Source organism: Capricornis sumatraensis, chromosome 17, assembly GCF_032405125.1.
Source record: "Capricornis sumatraensis isolate serow.1 chromosome 17, serow.2, whole genome shotgun sequence".
In the NCBI taxonomy this organism is placed as follows: Eukaryota; Metazoa; Chordata; class Mammalia; order Artiodactyla; family Bovidae; genus Capricornis; species Capricornis sumatraensis.
The window spans coordinates 59,931,076-59,948,722 of record NC_091085.1 but is presented as its reverse complement, the minus strand read 5'-3'; the positions used below and the strand labels follow the sequence as shown (position 1 = coordinate 59,948,722).

Genomic DNA, 17,647 nt, shown 5'->3' with positions numbered 1-17,647 from the left:
TCTTTGGAAGGAATGATGCTAAAGCTGAAACTCTAGTACTTTGACCAACTCATGCGAAGAGTTGACTCATTGGAAAAGACTCTGATGCTGGGAGGGATTGGGGGCAGGAGGAAAAGGGGACGACAGAGGATGAGATGGCTGGATGGCATCACTGACTCGATGGACGTGAGTGTGAGTGAACTCCGGGAGTTGGTGATGGACAGGGAGGCCTGGCGTGCTGCAGTTCATGGGGTCACAAAGAGTCGGACATGACTGAGCAACTGAACTCAACTGAACTGAATCCTAAGAAAGATGAACCTAGGGCCCTCCCAGGTGTGTCCAGTGTTTTAAGACTTCACCTTCCCATGCAGGGGGTGTGGGTTTGATCCCTGGTTGAATCACGCATGCCTCATGGCCAAAAAACCAGAACATAAACAACAGAGGCAAAAATTGTAATAAGTTCAATAAAGATTTTTTTAAATGGTCCACATTAAAAAAAAAAAAAACCACTAAAAAAAATAAAGATGAAACCTGGAACTACACACTCAGTGAAAAAAAATTGTCTTCAAAGTTCTCCTAATATATGTTTCCAAAGACTAAACAGGCAGAGTTCAGCATCTTACTGAATTTCCGTTTCAAAAATGAGCTTAACCAAGAATAAACCAGTGGCTGGGCAAGAGAAGGCAGGAAGGTGATAATGAAGCCATCCATTTAAAAGCTCTGGGCTCCTGAGATTTCACTCTTATTATCACCTCCTGCATCTGCAGAGTTCCCCTGCCACTGGCATGTTGGCTAAACTGGGAGCTTTTGGCCCAAATTGCAAGTTCTATGATGGAGGATCTTTTATTTAGAGTACAGCTGGCTCCCTCTTAAGAGAGATGGGAAATAATTAAAAAGAAGGTAAAACAAATATTTACGGTGAAAGCTTGTAAACTCAAAATACTACCCCTTTCTCTCCCTAAAAGAGAAAAACACCTTTTCTCATGGGTCTGGGAAGAAGTTTAAAAAGAAAACCTTGGGGGGGATTTCCCTGGTGGTCCAGAGGTTCAAACTCCTTGCTTCCAATGCAGAGGGCAGGGGTTCCAGCCCTGGTTGGGAAACTAAGATCCTGCATGCTACGAGGTGCAGAATGAATGAATGAATAAAGGTGCATATATTTAAAAAAAAGAAGAAAGAAAGAAAACCTTGGGTCCTCCAGTGGCTGAGCCCACGGTTTCTCAGGAGAGCTGCAGCCCCGCTCAGTGGCTGCACTTTGGCAGTCCTTGCTCGTTAGGAGGGGTGGGCAGTCTAGCCTGTGACGTACAGAAGCTGGGTAACAACCAAACCACCTTACCTCGAATGCTGCAGAGATCACCTTTGCTTTCTTGCTAAGCACGGAGCCCACAGCATTGAAGTTTTTATCTCTGATCTCAGCATACAGCTCCTCTGCAGAATTCAGCTGAAGCTTCTTTGCTTCTGTGGGAAGGTCCTTACCACCATCGCCCTGCTTTTTAGGGGCGAATTTCTCTGGAGGTAGTTTCACATAACCTGAACAACAGTGGAAGGGAACAAGGCCCTGCGTGTGTTTAATGGAAGAACCAGTTTAGCTCAGGCACTAAAGAGAATTTTCCAACTCAGAAGAGGGTGGAAGCTGGCTTTAGAAAAAATGGTGCATGGCACTGAGGCTCTGATTTTTCCACAATCACAGTACAGAATGCAGTCACTCTTCAATACTAATATCATGGTTCCACTTTTCTTTGGAGTCACCTATCTAAATCACTGTGGCAACGTTTAGTTAGTTCCTAAATTTATTCAGGGATGGGTTACGTTTTCACTTAAAAAAATTTTACAAGGATCTCTCCCATTATCTTACGGTGTTTTTCAAACTGTAGGTCATGTCCTGTTAGTGGATCACGAAATCAAGTTGGTGGGTTGTAATCAGCATTATAAACAAACATACAAAACATTAAATACCATAGTGCATCACATGAAGTAGGGGAATGGTTTTTTTTTTTAAATAAAATTTTGCTTCAGTTTCATACACACATATGTGTGTATGTAGTAGGTCATGATATAATACGTATTTTGTTGTTGTCCAAAATAGTTTGAAAGCTATCACCTGAAAGTCAATTTCACCTCACTTCCTGTTTTTATAAAGTTTTATTGGCACAAAGCCATGCCCATTTGTTTTCTCTCATCTGCGACTGCTTTCACATTACAATGAAGAATGGAGACTCCACAGAGGCACTGTATAACCTAAAATATCTACTATCTGGCTTTTACAGAAGCTGTCCACTCCAATCCAGGAGAAGCTCCCAAATTACTCGGCACAGCATCCAGTTCCTCCACTAAGTAGCCTTAACCCACTTCTCCCACCTGTGTTCCCTCCAAACCAACTTAGTCACATTTCCAGAAATACCCCACATGCTCTTACGAGTTGCCTTAGCACATAAACTGGTTTAAGTCTAAGAAGCCTGGCAGTATGAATCAAGGACCTTATAATATTAATACTTCTGACCCCTAAATCCTGCATCAGAGAATGCAGAGGAAGAAATATAGTATATGAAAAAAAATTATGTACACAGATGCCTTTATAACCATTAAAAAACAAACAACAAAACTGCCCAACATTAGGGGAAGGGTTGTACAAACCATGGTATAATATATATTATGGATTTTAGTTAAGCTATTAAAATTATACATATGCTGAGAAAATGCTCATCTTCAGTTCAGTTCAGTTCAGTCGCTCAGTCGTGTCCGACTCTTTGCGACCCCATGAATTGCAGCACGCCAGGCCTCCCTGTTCATCACCATCTCCCAATTGCACTCATCCTACATGCCAGTAAAGTAATGCTCAAAATTCTCTAAGCCAGGCTTCAGCAATACGTGAACTATGAACTCCCTGATGTTAAAGCTGGTTTTAGAAAAGGCAGAGGAACCAGAGATCAAATTGCCAACATCCTCTGGATCATGCTCATCTTATACCAAATCAAAAAAGAGGTTCAGGGAATCCCTGTACCTAGTCCAGTGGTTAAATCAGCACTTTCTCTGTAAAGACCTGGGTTCAATTCAGGTTCAATCAAAATCTGGTCAAGGAACTAAGATATCCCACAAGCCGCGTGGGCTCCCACAACACCCCCCTCGCCCCCACCAAAAAAATTTCAGAATAATTTGTACAAGCTGATTCTACTTTTTGTTAACTAAAAACAAACTCTGCATAGAAAAAATGACTATGAGGAAATACACCAACCAAAATATTAACATTTGTTGTCCCAAAGTTTGAGGGCAGGATTTCAGGGATCATGGGAGATGTGTGTTTTCCTTCTGTATTTTCTCAATTTTCCCTTAATCAATGTTTGACTTATATTATGAAAAAAAAAAAAAAACCTTGCTGCCAAGAAACTGAATTTACACATATTCCTTCTCTTCTTGGAGAATCCCTTCCTACCTCTCACCTATCTTACATAGCCTCCCCTCACTCCCCAGGCCACCTCCCTGCCCTAAACCCTAGCTCCTTCTAAAGGTATCTTAGGTGTTTTGCTCTCTGCAACCATGAGAGGAGGGGCTCCTCATTTCTTTGATTCCTACCTACTATCTAGCATAGAACTCCTCTGTCCATGAAATGGAGTTTTTAGAAGTATTCAAGATGCCATCTTTTGGTGACTTCCCTGGGTGGTCCCGTGGTTAGGAATCTGCCTTCCAATGCAGGGATCTTGGGTTTGATCCCTGGTCAGGGAACTGGGATCCCATATGGTGCAGGGCAACTAACCCCATGTACTACAACTACTGAGCCCCTGCACCACAAAGACTCAACACAACCAAAAAAAAAAAAAGCCAAATTTTGGAACAAATAATTTAAAAATAAGACTTTTTACAGCCTTATTAAAGACTCTGCTTTGTGGAAACCCCTCTTCACGGCTGTGTCTTCATCTACTTCCGTGGCTACCCATCTATCCATCTGCTATCCATGCATTCTTATGGTAGAATACACCTAACATAAAATTTACCATTTTAACCATTTTACAAAAGCATTTATTACAAACACAACTTTCTATAACCACAGCTGGTCTCTAGTTCCAGAACTTTTTTTATCCCAAAAGAAAACCCTGGGACTTCCCTGACAGGCCAATGGTTAAGACTCCATGCTTCCACTTCAGGGGCTGCGGGTTCAATTCCTACTTGCTGAACTAAGATACCACATGCCTTGCGGTGCAACCAAAAAATTAAAAAACAAAAAACCCAAAGGAAATCCCGTACCCAACAGGAGTTGACTCCCCACGCTTTTCCTGAGCCCTGGCCACCACCAGCTGGCTTTCTGCCTCCATGCTTTCCTCCAGGGCTCTTCCTTGGCCCCCTGTGATATAACTCAGGATGCCAAAAGAGACTGGGGCTCATGTAAATGAGGGAAGGAGGCCTGGATGGGACAGGAGTGGTGGAGTCTGCGGTAGTCTGGAGAGAAGGGCCTATCTAAAGAAGGGATCTGCACTGGGCACCAGCTGCCACATAGGAATGTGGTCATGGGGTTGCCAGAGCCTCATAGGTTTTTAAAGACATGGAATACATCAAGATCATTATTAGAGTCTTCTCCAATTTTAAACTGACAGAAACAGACACAAATCATGCAGTCAAAAGCAAATAAAACATACTTGTGATCTCTGACCCCAACTGCCTGTTAAGCCTAACTCTCGCAGGCCTTCAGGTCTATCATCAAGTGTCTCCAATCTCCTGTTCTCACCTTTCTCCCAGAATGTACCCTGCTGTGCCCTCTGCCTCAGCAAGCTTTTTGCCCCACGGCTCCCCACAGGTATTATGCTGCCTGCCCCTCACCAGCAACGCCCCCCTAAATTCTACCCATCTTTCCAAACTCAGTACAAAAGCCACCTCATCCACAAGCTTTCCTGAATGACTGCCCACCTTGGCATCTATGTTCTCCAACTGCAGGGCCACCTGCATTTAGCCCTGGGCCTCTGCTCACAAGGGGGCACACACAGTCCCGTGCAGTAAACACTCGCCAGCTTATGTGTGACCAACAAGGACAGTTCGCTCGGATGTCACTGAATCCCAGTGTCTGCAGGTCTAAAGTCAGCATTTTAATTTTTCCAAATACTGAGTTATTTAGAAAGGAAGCGTCTTAAGAAAAAAAAAAAATGGTCTTTTGAGTTACTGTTTTGGCATATTTTTTCTTCTCTGTCCACTATAATAAATACTGCTTAGAATATGGGTTTTTCTTTGAAAAAAAAAAAAAAATTAACTGGTCTTTTGGATATTCCTATCAGATTACCTATTGGTAAAAGGGAGGGTTACTTTACTCACTGTTCTGAATGCCATAAATTTCATCAATGAGTCCTTCGTACGTAAGCTGAGTGGCTAGAGGCGATAATAAATCCACGTTCCGATCAAGCAACAAGAGATTATCAAACACGGGGAATATTGAATTCTGGCTTCCTGTAAACTCTCTCTTCATCCTGATCATCATATTGGCCACTTGCTGGAAACAAAACATGGGATCAGGTGGGACTTTCCTGGGCATAAGCAGATTTAAAAATCTGGCTAAGACTAAAAAAAAAAAAAAATTGGCTAGAATTTCCCTAGTGATCCAGTAGTTAAGACTCTGCGCTTCCAATGCAAGGGGCCCAGGTTTGATCCCTGGTCAGGGAACTAATATCCCATGCGCCACATGGCACAGCCAAAAAAAAAAAAAAAATCAGCTAAAAATGGAAAGTATCAAAAAAGTAAAAATGGAGAAAAATGGTGGAAGAGTGAGATGGACAAGAAATAAACAGCGACAGAAAACCACTCCATGTTGGATGCCCATTCCAACACTTAACACTTTTACCAGCTATTTCTCAATGAGGCATAAAATCAGAGTCCATTTCTATTATTCACAGAAGTTCTATTCTATAAGTCACCGTGAATGCTGAATCAGTGAATACTGAACCACTGCTCTGTAGGGCCACGAGGGTGAGGGCTCCTTGAGTCTCTGGTTACAACAGTTTCATCATCTGATCAATATATAACCTTGTTTTATGTGTGTTCTATTTAAAGACATTAAATATATGCTGTTGATTCTCCAACACTATCATTTACACCTAAATGAAGCTCATCTAATATGAGTTTTCTCCCTAAAGGCCCATCATAGCCTTCCTACATCCTGAAAACTGGATAGCACTTCTGCACCACCCCTGGGGGCCATTTTAACAGTGAAATCACCAACCGGAAAAAAAAAAAGGCACAAAAACGCACACACACAAAAAAAAGTGGCAATGAGTACTGCACTATAGTGGCAAAAATCACACTTGTTTATGGTATGAGTTGAAGGCAGAGGGTTGCTTGCTGTGATCTCAGCTGAGAACATGCACAACTTCAATTATTGGATGATACAAATTACTGCCTCCCTGAGCGTATCTGCAAAACACTGTGCCAATTTGGGAGCTATAAAGAAATGTTAGCAAGTATGTGAATTTTCAAATCAAAACAGATTCCCACTCCTCCCCCTCCCAGGGACCAGGGCGCCCTTGCTCCACCACCAGAAGCATCTCCCATTTCTCACCCGGGCGCACTCTCCTTTCCCAAAGATCTGGGGGATAGTCCCGTATAGAGCTTGCAGGGTCATCAGCCCCTTGGCTGCATGGTACAGGCTGGTCTGGTCACTTTCCAGATAGCACTCCTGTGGAGAGGAAGAGCCAGTTACCATCACGGTCACCTGGGTGCCTTGTGGTGCCTGCCTCTGTCTGGTGTTGGGACTTGGCAGCCACTGGGTAAGATGGTTTCCACTTCTCCACTTTGCCAGGAAGCTGCAGACTGGGGTCCAGTTTACAAAGCTGCTGTTTGGCAGCCCAGGCCAGAAGCCCAAGAGCTCTGCCATCAGGAGACAGCTACGGAAGCAATTCTCCCAGGGCAGAGCCTTCTGGAAGGTACTCCTCCTCATTTACCAGTTCTTGAATAAGCTACTGATTAGAAAAGATTTTGTGGGCTTCCCATATGGCTCCGTGGTAAAGAATCTGCCTGTCAAGCAGGATCGGGAAGGTCCCCTGGAGGAGGAAATGGCAACCCACTCCAGTATTCTTGCCTGGAGAATCCCACGGATGAGGAGCCTGGCGGGCTACAGTTCAAGGGGTAACAAAGAGTTGGGCACGACTTATTGACTAGACCACTACTACCAAGAAAGACTGAGATGGGAACCAGTTTTTATTTCAATGTTTTATTTGCAATTGGAGAATAATTGCTTTACAATGTTGTGTTGGTTTCTGCCATACAACGACGTGAATCAGCCATAGGGATACGTATGCCCCCTCCCTCTTGAACCTCCCTCCCATTTCACCTCTCTCATTCACAGTGGCGAGTGCAGAGGCTAGGAGGGCACTGTGGGAGGCCACATGGCGACACCACAAGTGCACGTATTATCTGAGCCCCAGAATCCCAGGTGACCTCACAACGGAATACGTGGCAGTCTTTACAAACATGACACAGATTTTCACACACACTGACAGCAACTGAAGGCCGTACATCTTGAGAAATGAAAAAGGGGCAGCTGAACAATCTTTAGAGTGATCCGATTTTCAGAAAATATATTTTACTTTATGAAGTATACAGGGTATATTTTGTAGAGTAGGCAAAATTATACTTTTGGCATAGGAAAAGGGACACAAAAATACACATCAAACCAGCTAAGGGGAGGTGGGAGGGAGGTTCAAGAGGGAGGGGACATACGTATCCTTATGGCTGATTCACGTTGTTGTATGGCAGAAACCAACACAACATTGTAAAGCAATTATTCTCCAATTGAAAATAAAACATAGAAATAAGAAACATAATATACAAAAGTGACAACTCAAGAGGAGAAAATCTAAAAAGTCAATAAATTATGAAAATTATAATAAAAATGAAAAAACCACATTGTTAATTGGCTATATTCCAATACAAAATAAAAAGTTAAAAATAAAAAAACAGCTAGGAAGTGACAGGAGAGACTCCAGCAGTTCCTACACTGGTAGGAGCACAGGTTCCTGACCCTGGTTGTCTTGATCCAAACCTCAGCTGTGTCACTTCCCAGCTGGTGCCTTGGGGCAATTAGACAATCTCTCTATGCAGTCTCAAAAACGACAGAATGATCTCTGTTCATTTCCAAGGCAAACCATTCAATATCATGGTAATCCAAGCCTCTGCCCCAATCAGTAATGCTGAAGAAACTGAAGTTGAACAGTTTTATGAAGACCTACAAGACCTTTTAGAACTAACACCCAAAAAAGATGTCCTTTTCCTTATAGGGGACTGGAATGCAAAAGTAGGAAGTCAAGAAACACCTGGGTAACAGGCAAATTTGGCCTTGGAGTACGGAATGAAGCAGGGCAAAGGCTAATAAAGTTTTGCCAAGAGAACGCACTGGACATAGCGAACACCCTCTTCCAACAACACAAGAGAAGACACTACACATGGACGTCACCAGATGGTCAACACCGAAATCAGATTGATTATATTCTTTGCAGCCAAAGATGGAGAAGCTCTATACAGTCAGCAAAAACAAGACCGGGAGCAGACTGTGGCTCAGATCATGAACTCCTTATTGCCAAATTCAGACTTAAATTGAAGAAAGTAGGGAAAACCACTAGACCATTCAGATATGACCTAAATCAAATCCCTTATACAGTGGAAGTGAGAAACAGATTTAAGGGCCTAGATCTGATAGAGAGAGTGCCTGATGAACTATGGAACGAGGTTCATGACATTGTACAGGAGACAGGGATCAAGACCATCCCCATGGGAAAGAAAGGCAAAAAAGCAAAATGGCTGTCTGGAGAGGCCTTACAAATAGCTGTGAAAAGAAGAGAGGCAAAAAGCAAAGGAGAAAAGGAAAGATATAAGCATCTGAATGCAGAGGTCCAAAGAATAGCAAGAAGAGATAAGAAAGCCTTCTTCAGTGATCAGTGCAAAGAAATAGAGGAAAAGAACAGAATGGGAAAGACTAGAGATCTCTTCAAGAAAATTCGAGATACCAAGGGAACATTTCATGCAAAGATGGGCTCGATAAAGGACAGAAATGGTATGGACCTAACAGAAGCAGAAGGTATTAAGAAGAGGTGGCGAGAATACACAGAAGAACTATACAAAAAAGATCTTCACGACCCAGATAATCACGATGGTGTAATCACTTACCTAGAGCCAGACATCCTGGAATGTGAAGTCAAGTGGGCCTTAAAGATCATCACTACAAACAAAGCTAGTGGAGGTGATGGAATTCCAGTTGAGCTATTTCAAATCCTGAAAGATGATGCTGTGAAAGTGCTGCACTCAATATGCTAACAAATTTGGAAAACTCAGCAGTAGCCACAGGATCAGAAAAGGTCAGTTTTCACTCCAATCCCAAAGAAAGGCAATGCCAAAGAATGCTCAAACTACCACACAATTGCACTCATCTCACACGCTAGTAAAATAATGCTCAAAATTCTCCAAGTCAGGCTTTAGCAATATGTGAACCATGAACTTCCTGATGTTCAAGCTGGTTTTAGAAAAGGCAGAGAAACCAGAGATCAAATTGCCACCATGCGCTGGATTATCAAAAAGGCAAGAGAGTTCCAGAAAAACATCTATTTCTGCTTTATTGACTATGCCAAAGCCTTTGACTGTGTGGATCACAATAAACCGTGGAAAATTCTGAAAGAGATGGGAATACCAGACCACCTGACCTGCCTCTTGAGAAACCTATATGCAGGTCAGGAAGCAACAGTTAGAACTGGACATGGACCAACAGACTGGTTCCAAATAGGAAAAGGAGTACGTCAAGACTGTATATTGTCACCCTGCTTATTTAACTTATATGCAGTGGTTTAATAAACAGGAAATCTCTCCTCTGGGCAGGTTTTGTCATGCTAGGACAAGTTTTCCTCAGCTGCTACCGAGTCGCATTAATTACACAGATGTGAATTATACCAGGGAACACCATTATAGGTACATGATTTAAAGTTAATACAGCAAAATGTTAATTCCAGAATCTAGGTGATGAGTATACAGGTACTCACTGTACCATTCTTTCAACTTTCAAGTATGTTTCATATAAAACATTAGGTCGGGGGCAGAGTCGGGGGCAGGTGGAGAAATCTGTACTACCATTGGAAGAGGTTTACTGTAAGCAAAACAACGGGGAAAGTGACTTTAAAAAAAAGAGCCAAGAAACTCTCTTGGTTATAAAATTCATCAGGGGTCCCAGAGAGTTCTTCCTCGGGTTAACTCTTTGAAGATGGTGATCACAGTAACAACATAACACAGAAGAAAAAGTTTCAAATAATTCTGGGCACAACACCAGTGCTTCTCAAAAGTTCTAGTCTCCAGACTAGCAGGATCACTGTCACATACGCAAAATTCAAAGAAGGAAACACAGATAAACATGATTACATTAAGAAAACACACAGAGGGTGGGGAGTAACTAGAAGTGGCAAAAGTAGGCATTCTGGAATACTGGTAGCAGTTTTGTTGTTTTTTTTAAGCAGAGTGCCAGGTGTGTTCACTTTGTTAAAATCCATCAAACTTTACACTCATGATTTGTGCACTCATCTGAGTACAGAATATACTTATAAAGAAAGAAAGTACACATAGCAAAAACTATCTTAAACTACGTCAAGAGACAACTAGAGTAGCCCCTGCTTGCTGCAACTAGCCCCCGAGTGCAGCAACAAGGACCCACTGCAGCCAAAAATATGAATCAACCAATAAAATTTTTTTAAGTGCCATGTTTACTTAAATATAAGACGTGATACCATAAAACTCCTAGAAGTGAATACAGGCAAAACATTCTGACATAAATCATACCAATGTTATTTAGGTCAGTCTCCCAAGGCAATAGAAATAAAAGCAAAGATAAACAAATTGGACCTAATCAAATTTATAAGCTTTTGCAAAGCAAGGGAAACTATAAACAAAATGAAGACAACGTACGAACTGGGAGAAATTATTTTCAAACAAAGCGATGGACAAGGGCTTAATTTCCAAAACATACAAACAGCTCATACAACTTAATAACAAAAAAATTAACAACCCAATAAAAAAAAATAAGTATATGGTATAAATGGACATTTCTACAAAAAAGATATACAGATGGCCAGTAGGTACATGAAAAGATGCTCAATGTCACTAATTATTAGAGAAATGCAAATCAAAACTACAATGGGGTACCACCTTACACCAGCGAGAATGGCCATCATTAAAAAGTCTACAAATAATAAATGCTGGAGCGGGTATGGAGCAAAGGGAAAAGGGAACCCTCCCACGATACCAGTGGGAATATAAATTGGTGCAGCCACTATGGAAAACAGTATGAACATTCCTTAAAAAACGAGAATTGCCATGTGAAATAGCAATCCCACTCCCGGATATATATTTGGAAAAACAAAAACACTAATTTGAAAAGATACTGTATGTACCCCAACATTCATGAGAGTACTAATTACAACAGACAGGGAAGTGACCCAAGTGCTCATTAACAGATGAATGGATGATGAAGATATGGGGTGTGTGTGTGTGTGTGTGTGTGTGAGTGTGTGTATAAATGTATGTGTCTGTATACACACACACACAATGGAATATTGGGCTTCTCAGGGGGCACTAATGGTAAAGAACCCACCTGCCAAAGCAGGAGACATGGGTTCAATCCCTGGGTTGGGAAGATCCCCTGGAGGAGGGCATGGCAGTCTGGAGAATCCCATGGCCAGAGGAGCCTGGAAAGCTACAGTCCAAAGGGTCACACAGAGTTGGATGTAACTGAAGCAACTCAGCAAATGTACAGTGGAATATTACTCATCCATGAAAAACAGAATGAAATCTTGCCATTTGTAGCAACGTGGATGGACCTAGAGACTATTATGCTTAGCGAAGGAAGACAGAAAAAGACAAGCACTGTGCGATACCACTCATATGTGAAATCTAAAAAGATAAGACCATGAATGTATACACAAAACAGAAGCAGACTTACAGACATAGAAAACCAACCAGCGGTGGCAGAGCTCCCTCACCTGCCGGCCTGCATCTCCTACAAGTGTCCCATACGAATAACTGCTTCTTGCCTATCCCTTTGCCTCTCACTGAATTCCTTCTGTGCTGAGACACAAAGAACCTGAGCCTCAGTAAGTCCAGACACCAGCTACTGACAGCCCCACCAGGTGGCAGAAGTTAACTGTATGCTGCTAGTAAGCATGCAGACTCCAGACCCGTTGGAATCAGAAGGTTGATGATGCTGACCTCCACTTACCTCACCACTGACCAATCAGAAGAGTGTCCACAAGCTGATCACGCCCTCTTTGGGCCATTGCTATAAAACTCCTCACTACTCCCTCCAGGAGCGGACACACAGTTTTGAGGGCATTAGCCTACTGTGGCCCCCTTTGCCTGGCAAAGCAATAAAGCTATCCTTTTCTACTTCACCGCCCCTCATCCAAAAAAAAGACAAGACCAGTGGGGCATGGAAGAGGGGAAGGACAAATTAGGGGTATGGGACTAACAGATACCAACTAGTACAACAACAACAAAAAGCTACAAGGATATACTGTACAGCACATGAAACTATACCTAATACAATAACCCATAATAGAATATAATCCGCAAAAATACTGAATCATTCTGCTGTACATATGAGATGAAAATGACCATCAAGCTCACAAATGTGGCAAAAATCACAGCCTGACATTAAAGCAGAAAATGCCAAACTTACTTTGAATGCACTCTCCGATTCCATGGATAGGAGATCTCCATCAAAAGGAATAAGATCTAGGCTATACTCCTCCCTATGAATAAAGGATCCCAAAACACCCAGATCCTTCAACCGCTGTTCGCACAATAAGCTACGTCGTGGCACAAACAAAATGTGGAAGTCTCTTGCTGGGCCACGTCTGTCTTCACTGCAAAAGAAGGGACATTTGTTAGCTTTTATGAGCTCCCTAGAGTCTTCAACTATTTCACTTACTCTATCTCCACTGCCATGCACACAGAAAGCACTAAATAAATGCTGGTGAGATAAACATATGACATTGACTTTCAGACCCAAACAGTTACAGTCACTTTCTTGCTCTTTTTTTTCCCCCTGACAGGAAACCAGCATTGATTCATAGCCAATATGTGCATTTTCTAGCTTTCTCTCTAACTATTTTCAGGGGCATTAAAGCTCTGAGGCTTACTGAAATGGTGTATGTGTCTTATTGAAAACAAACAGATCTTTAACCAAACCAATGCAGCCACAGAGACTCCTTTTAAAATGAAAGCTCACTATTGACTCTTCTTTCTCCTCTCCTTGACAGTGAACTTCTCAAAATAGCCCATATGGCTTTTAAGATTTTAGGGGCCACATCAATCGATTATATCAGGGTGCAGATGGAGCTGGGAGAACTTCCTCTCTAGATTGGATGCTATATTAAATTTTAATCAGCTCTTACTTTGCTTATGAAATTCAAGTACCTTGTAATGAGTATAACCATTAGAGGGAGGCTGTTTTGTTGTTGTTCATTTTTAAAACCAGGGTCCTTTCTACTGATACATATCCAGACTTTTAGCTGTCCTAAAAGAATGCAGTTTTATAATAACTGCCCTCTCAGACTGTTTGAACAATGTCACAAGTTTCCTATTTCCATTCTTGTATTTTTCCATGTTTGTCCTAGTTTTTCTAAAAGACCACTTTTTGGGACGTTTCTGGTGGTCCAGGGTCTAAGACTCTGCTCTCCCAATGCAGGGGGCTTGGGTTCGATCTCTGCTCAGGAATCTAGATCCCAACGAAGGGTTTGCATGGGTTTCCCTGACGGTCCAGTGGTTAAGGAACTGCTCGGCAATGCAGGAAACACTGGTTCAGTTCCTGGTCTGGGAGATCCCAGGTGCCATGGAGCAACCAAGCCCGTGCACCACAGCTAGAGCCTGCGCTCTGGAGCCCATGAGCGGCAACACCTGAGGCCCACATGCCCTGAGTCTGTGCTCCCCAACAAGAGCAGCCACTGCAAAGAGAAGCCCGCACATCACAACTAGAGAGTAAACTCACTCTCTGAAACTAGAAAAAGCCCATGTGCAGCAACGAAGACCCCGCACAGCCAATAAATAAATACTAAAAAAAAAAAAAAAAACAGAAAAAGAGTTTGCATGCTGCAACTGAAGACCCCACATGCCACAACGCAGATCGAAGGTCCCAAGTGCTGCAACTAAGACATAGCATGGCAAGATATAAATAAACATTAAAAACAAACAAGAAGCAAAAAAAAAAACCACTATCCAAGGCACTGGCAAGAGAAGGGGTTTACAATGAAAAGCTCAAGACATTAAAACCGTTAGAAGGATTAACTCCTACTGGCACAAACATAAGTTCTGAGATACCTGAGCACGTTTTCAGCAATGATATCCATCAATTCTAGCCTGGGTCTGACAAAAAAAATTATATTCTTGACATCGGCTGCTGGCAAACGACTTCCTTTAAGTGTAAACATTTTTTCCACTTCATGTTCCTAAGAAAACACACACACAAAAAGTTAACAAAATCATTCAACTTTAAGTATCATCGTCAGACTTGGACATCAGAAACACTCGCAGTCAACGCACATCAATGCTTTGTTCTCAAAATTTAGATTTCCCAAAGCCAGCTGCATTAACAGTAAGGTTTCAGGATGAAGTCACTGTGACAGTCTTTGAGTGTAAATGACTCAACACGATAAACTATCAAAGATACCAGGTAACAGTCATATAATGCTGGACTTCTGTGGTGGCTCAGCAGTAAAGAGTCCACCTCCCGATGCAGGAGATGCAGGGGAGAGAGATCCCCTGAAGAAGGAAATGGCAACCCATTCCAGTATTCTGGACAGGGAAATCCCATGGACAGAGGAGCCTGGTAGGCTAGTCTAAAGGGTCACAGAAAAGTCAGACATGACTTAGAGACTAAACAACAACAATGAGAGCAATTAGGATCAATACAGAATCATTAACCAAAGGATCACTGTATACAAAATGTTAGCCATACATTAGCATCTGTGTTATAAAGACCAAACCGCCCTGCAAGCCATTTACTCAGGAGGAAATGTAAAATCTTACTATTATTGCTGAAGTACAGAGTTACTAATACCTGAACAAAACCTGAACAGTTCACTTACCTTCAACAGTGAATACTGTGCAATCAGGCCAAAGGGTCCAGTGAGATACTCATCCCAAACTATTGCCTACAAGAGGGAAGAAATGAACATTACAGTTAATATCAAGAATTTCAACAATATCAACAGAAAATGGCAGTCATACATAGTAGAACTACTGCCCTCAAAGTCTGAAACTGGCTGTGGTCACATTTATATTGTGTGGATCTTAAGAAAAAAAAAAAAAAACCAGCGTCAGGGCAAGTAATGTTACTGGTGGTCATAGGAAACTTAAGATTTAATCACTGTCCTTCGAAGCCAAGTGGGCATTAGGAAGCATCACAAGGAACAAAACTAGTGGACGTGATGGAATTCCTGCTGAGCTATTTCAAATCCTAAAAGAGGATGCTGTTAAAGTGTTGCACTCAATATGCCAGCAAATATGGAAAACTCAGCAGTGGCCACAGAGCTGGGAAAGGTCAGTGTTTATTCCAATCCCAAAGAAAGGCAATGCCAAAGAATGTTAAAACTACTGCACGATTGTACTCATTTGACATGCTAGCAAAGTAATGCTCAAAATTCTCCAAGGGAGGCTTCAACAATATGTGAACCAAGAACTTCCAGGCGTTCAAGCTGGATTTAGAAAAGGCAGAGGAACCAGAGATCAAATTGCCAACTTCTGCTGGATCATAAAAAAAGTGAGGATTCCAGAAAAACATCTACTTCTGATTTATTGACCATGCTAAAGCCTTTGCGTGAATCATAATAAACTGGAAAATTCTTAAAGAGATGGGAATACCAGACCACCTGACCTGCCTCCTGAGAAAGCTGTGTACAGGTCTAGAAGCAACAATTAGAACCAGACATAGAAGAATAGACTGGTTCAAAATTGGGAAGGGAGTATGTCAAGGTTGTATATTGTCACCCTGCTTATTTAACTTATATGCAGAGTACATCATGAGAAATGCCAGACTGGATGTAGCACAAGGTGGAATCAAGATTGCTGGGAGAAATATCAATAACCTCAGATATGCAGATGACACTACCCTTATGGCAGAAAGTAAAGAGGAACTAAAGGGCCTCTTGATGAAGGTGAAAGAGAATGAATAAGCTGGCTTAAAACTCAACATTCAAAAGACAAAGATCATGGCATCTAGGTCCACCACTTCATGGATAATACATGGGGAAATAATGAAAACAGTGACAGACTTTATTTTCTTAGGCTCCAAAATCACTGCAGCCAAGAAATTAAAAGACACTTGCTCCTTGGAAGAACAGCTATGACCAAACCAGACAGCATATTAAAAAGCAGAGACACTACTTTGTTGACAAAGGTCAGTCTAGTCAAAGCTATGGTTTTTCCAGTAGTCATGTATAGATGCAAGAGTTGGACTAGAAGGCTGATCACTGAAGAACTGAGGCTTTTGAATTGTGGTGCTGAAGAAGACTCTTAAGAGTCTCTTGGATTGCAAGGAGATCAAACCAGTCAGTCCTAAAGGAAATAAACTCTGAACATTCATCAGAAGGACTGATGCTGAAGCTGAAGCTCCAAGACTTTGGCCATCTGATGTGAAGAGCTGAAAAGACCCTGATGCTGGGAAAGATTGAAGGCAGGAGGAAAAGGGGACGACAGAAAATGAGATGGTTGAATGGCAACACTGACTCAATGGACGTGAGTTTGAGCAAGCCCCAGAAGATGGTGAAGGACAGGGAAGCCTGGAGTGCTAAAGTCCATGGGGTTGCAAAGAGTTGGACGTGACTGAGCGACTGAACAATTAGAAGAAACAAGGAACTGTAGTTTGTTATGTATCTGTGTTACGGTATTATTATCAGACTGAACCATATGGAAACTGCCAAATGCAACAGTTCAACCTACTATTTTATAAGTAGCATGCAATGCAATTATAAAAACTAAAACCTCTGATATAGGTATTATAAAGTTTATTTTGACAACAGAAAAATTTTAAAGGCTCAGAAAGTTTAAGTAACATGTCCAGGACTCCCTGGCGGCACAGTGGGTGGAAGTCCACTTGCCACGCACAGGACATGGGTTTGATCTCTGGTCTGGGAAGATTCTATATGCCTCAGAACAGCTAAGCCCATGTGCCACAACCACTGAGCTCAAGTACTGCAACTGCTGAAGTCTGCATGCTCAAGGGCCCTTGAACCATGACTAATGAGCCCCCATGCTGAAACTACTGAAGCTCACGTGCCTTAGAGCCAGCAAGCCACAACTACTGAGCCTGCATGCTGCAACTAATGAAGCCTGTGCACGGAGAGCCCGTGCTCCACAAGACGACAAGCCAGGGCGGTAAGAAGCCCGTACACCAAAACTAGAGAGTAGCCCCCAAACTCTGCAACTAGAGAAAGCTCGCAGGCAACAACAAAGACCAAACGCAAACAAAAATGAAAATAAATAGATTAATTAATTTTAAAAAAAACATCCAAGGCCATATTAGGACCTTGAATATAAACAGCATAAAGCAGTCAAGTCTCCAGCTTGGGACTGAACAACCTCACAGAGCATTGCTCTGGGACCCTCTGAGCATTTCTACTGCTAAACTCCAGTGTCAGTTCTTTTTCTTTCTTTTTTAAATTGAAATTTTTAT

At 42.1% G+C, this 17,647-nt stretch overlaps 1 protein-coding gene across 2 annotated transcripts in view; it reads right to left on the bottom strand.

Moving 5' to 3' along the window:
• Window positions 1-17,647, bottom strand: part of VPS33A (VPS33A core subunit of CORVET and HOPS complexes) — a 30,104-nt gene that overhangs the window by 11,186 nt on the left and 1,271 nt on the right. Inside the window, exons 2-7 of one of the 2 annotated variants that reach the window (XM_068989849.1) lie at window positions 15,063-15,128; window positions 14,296-14,423; window positions 12,656-12,842; window positions 6,509-6,625; window positions 5,272-5,446; window positions 1,313-1,506 (exon numbers count right to left, since the gene is read on the bottom strand). In XM_068989849.1, coding sequence (XP_068845950.1) covers window positions 1,313-1,506; window positions 5,272-5,446; window positions 6,509-6,625; window positions 12,656-12,842; window positions 14,296-14,423; window positions 15,063-15,128 — 867 coding nt within the window. The remainder of the gene's footprint in view (window positions 1-1,312; window positions 1,507-5,271; window positions 5,447-6,508; window positions 6,626-12,655; window positions 12,843-14,295; window positions 14,424-15,062; window positions 15,129-17,647) is intronic. The other variant, XM_068989850.1, reaches the window with a different exon arrangement.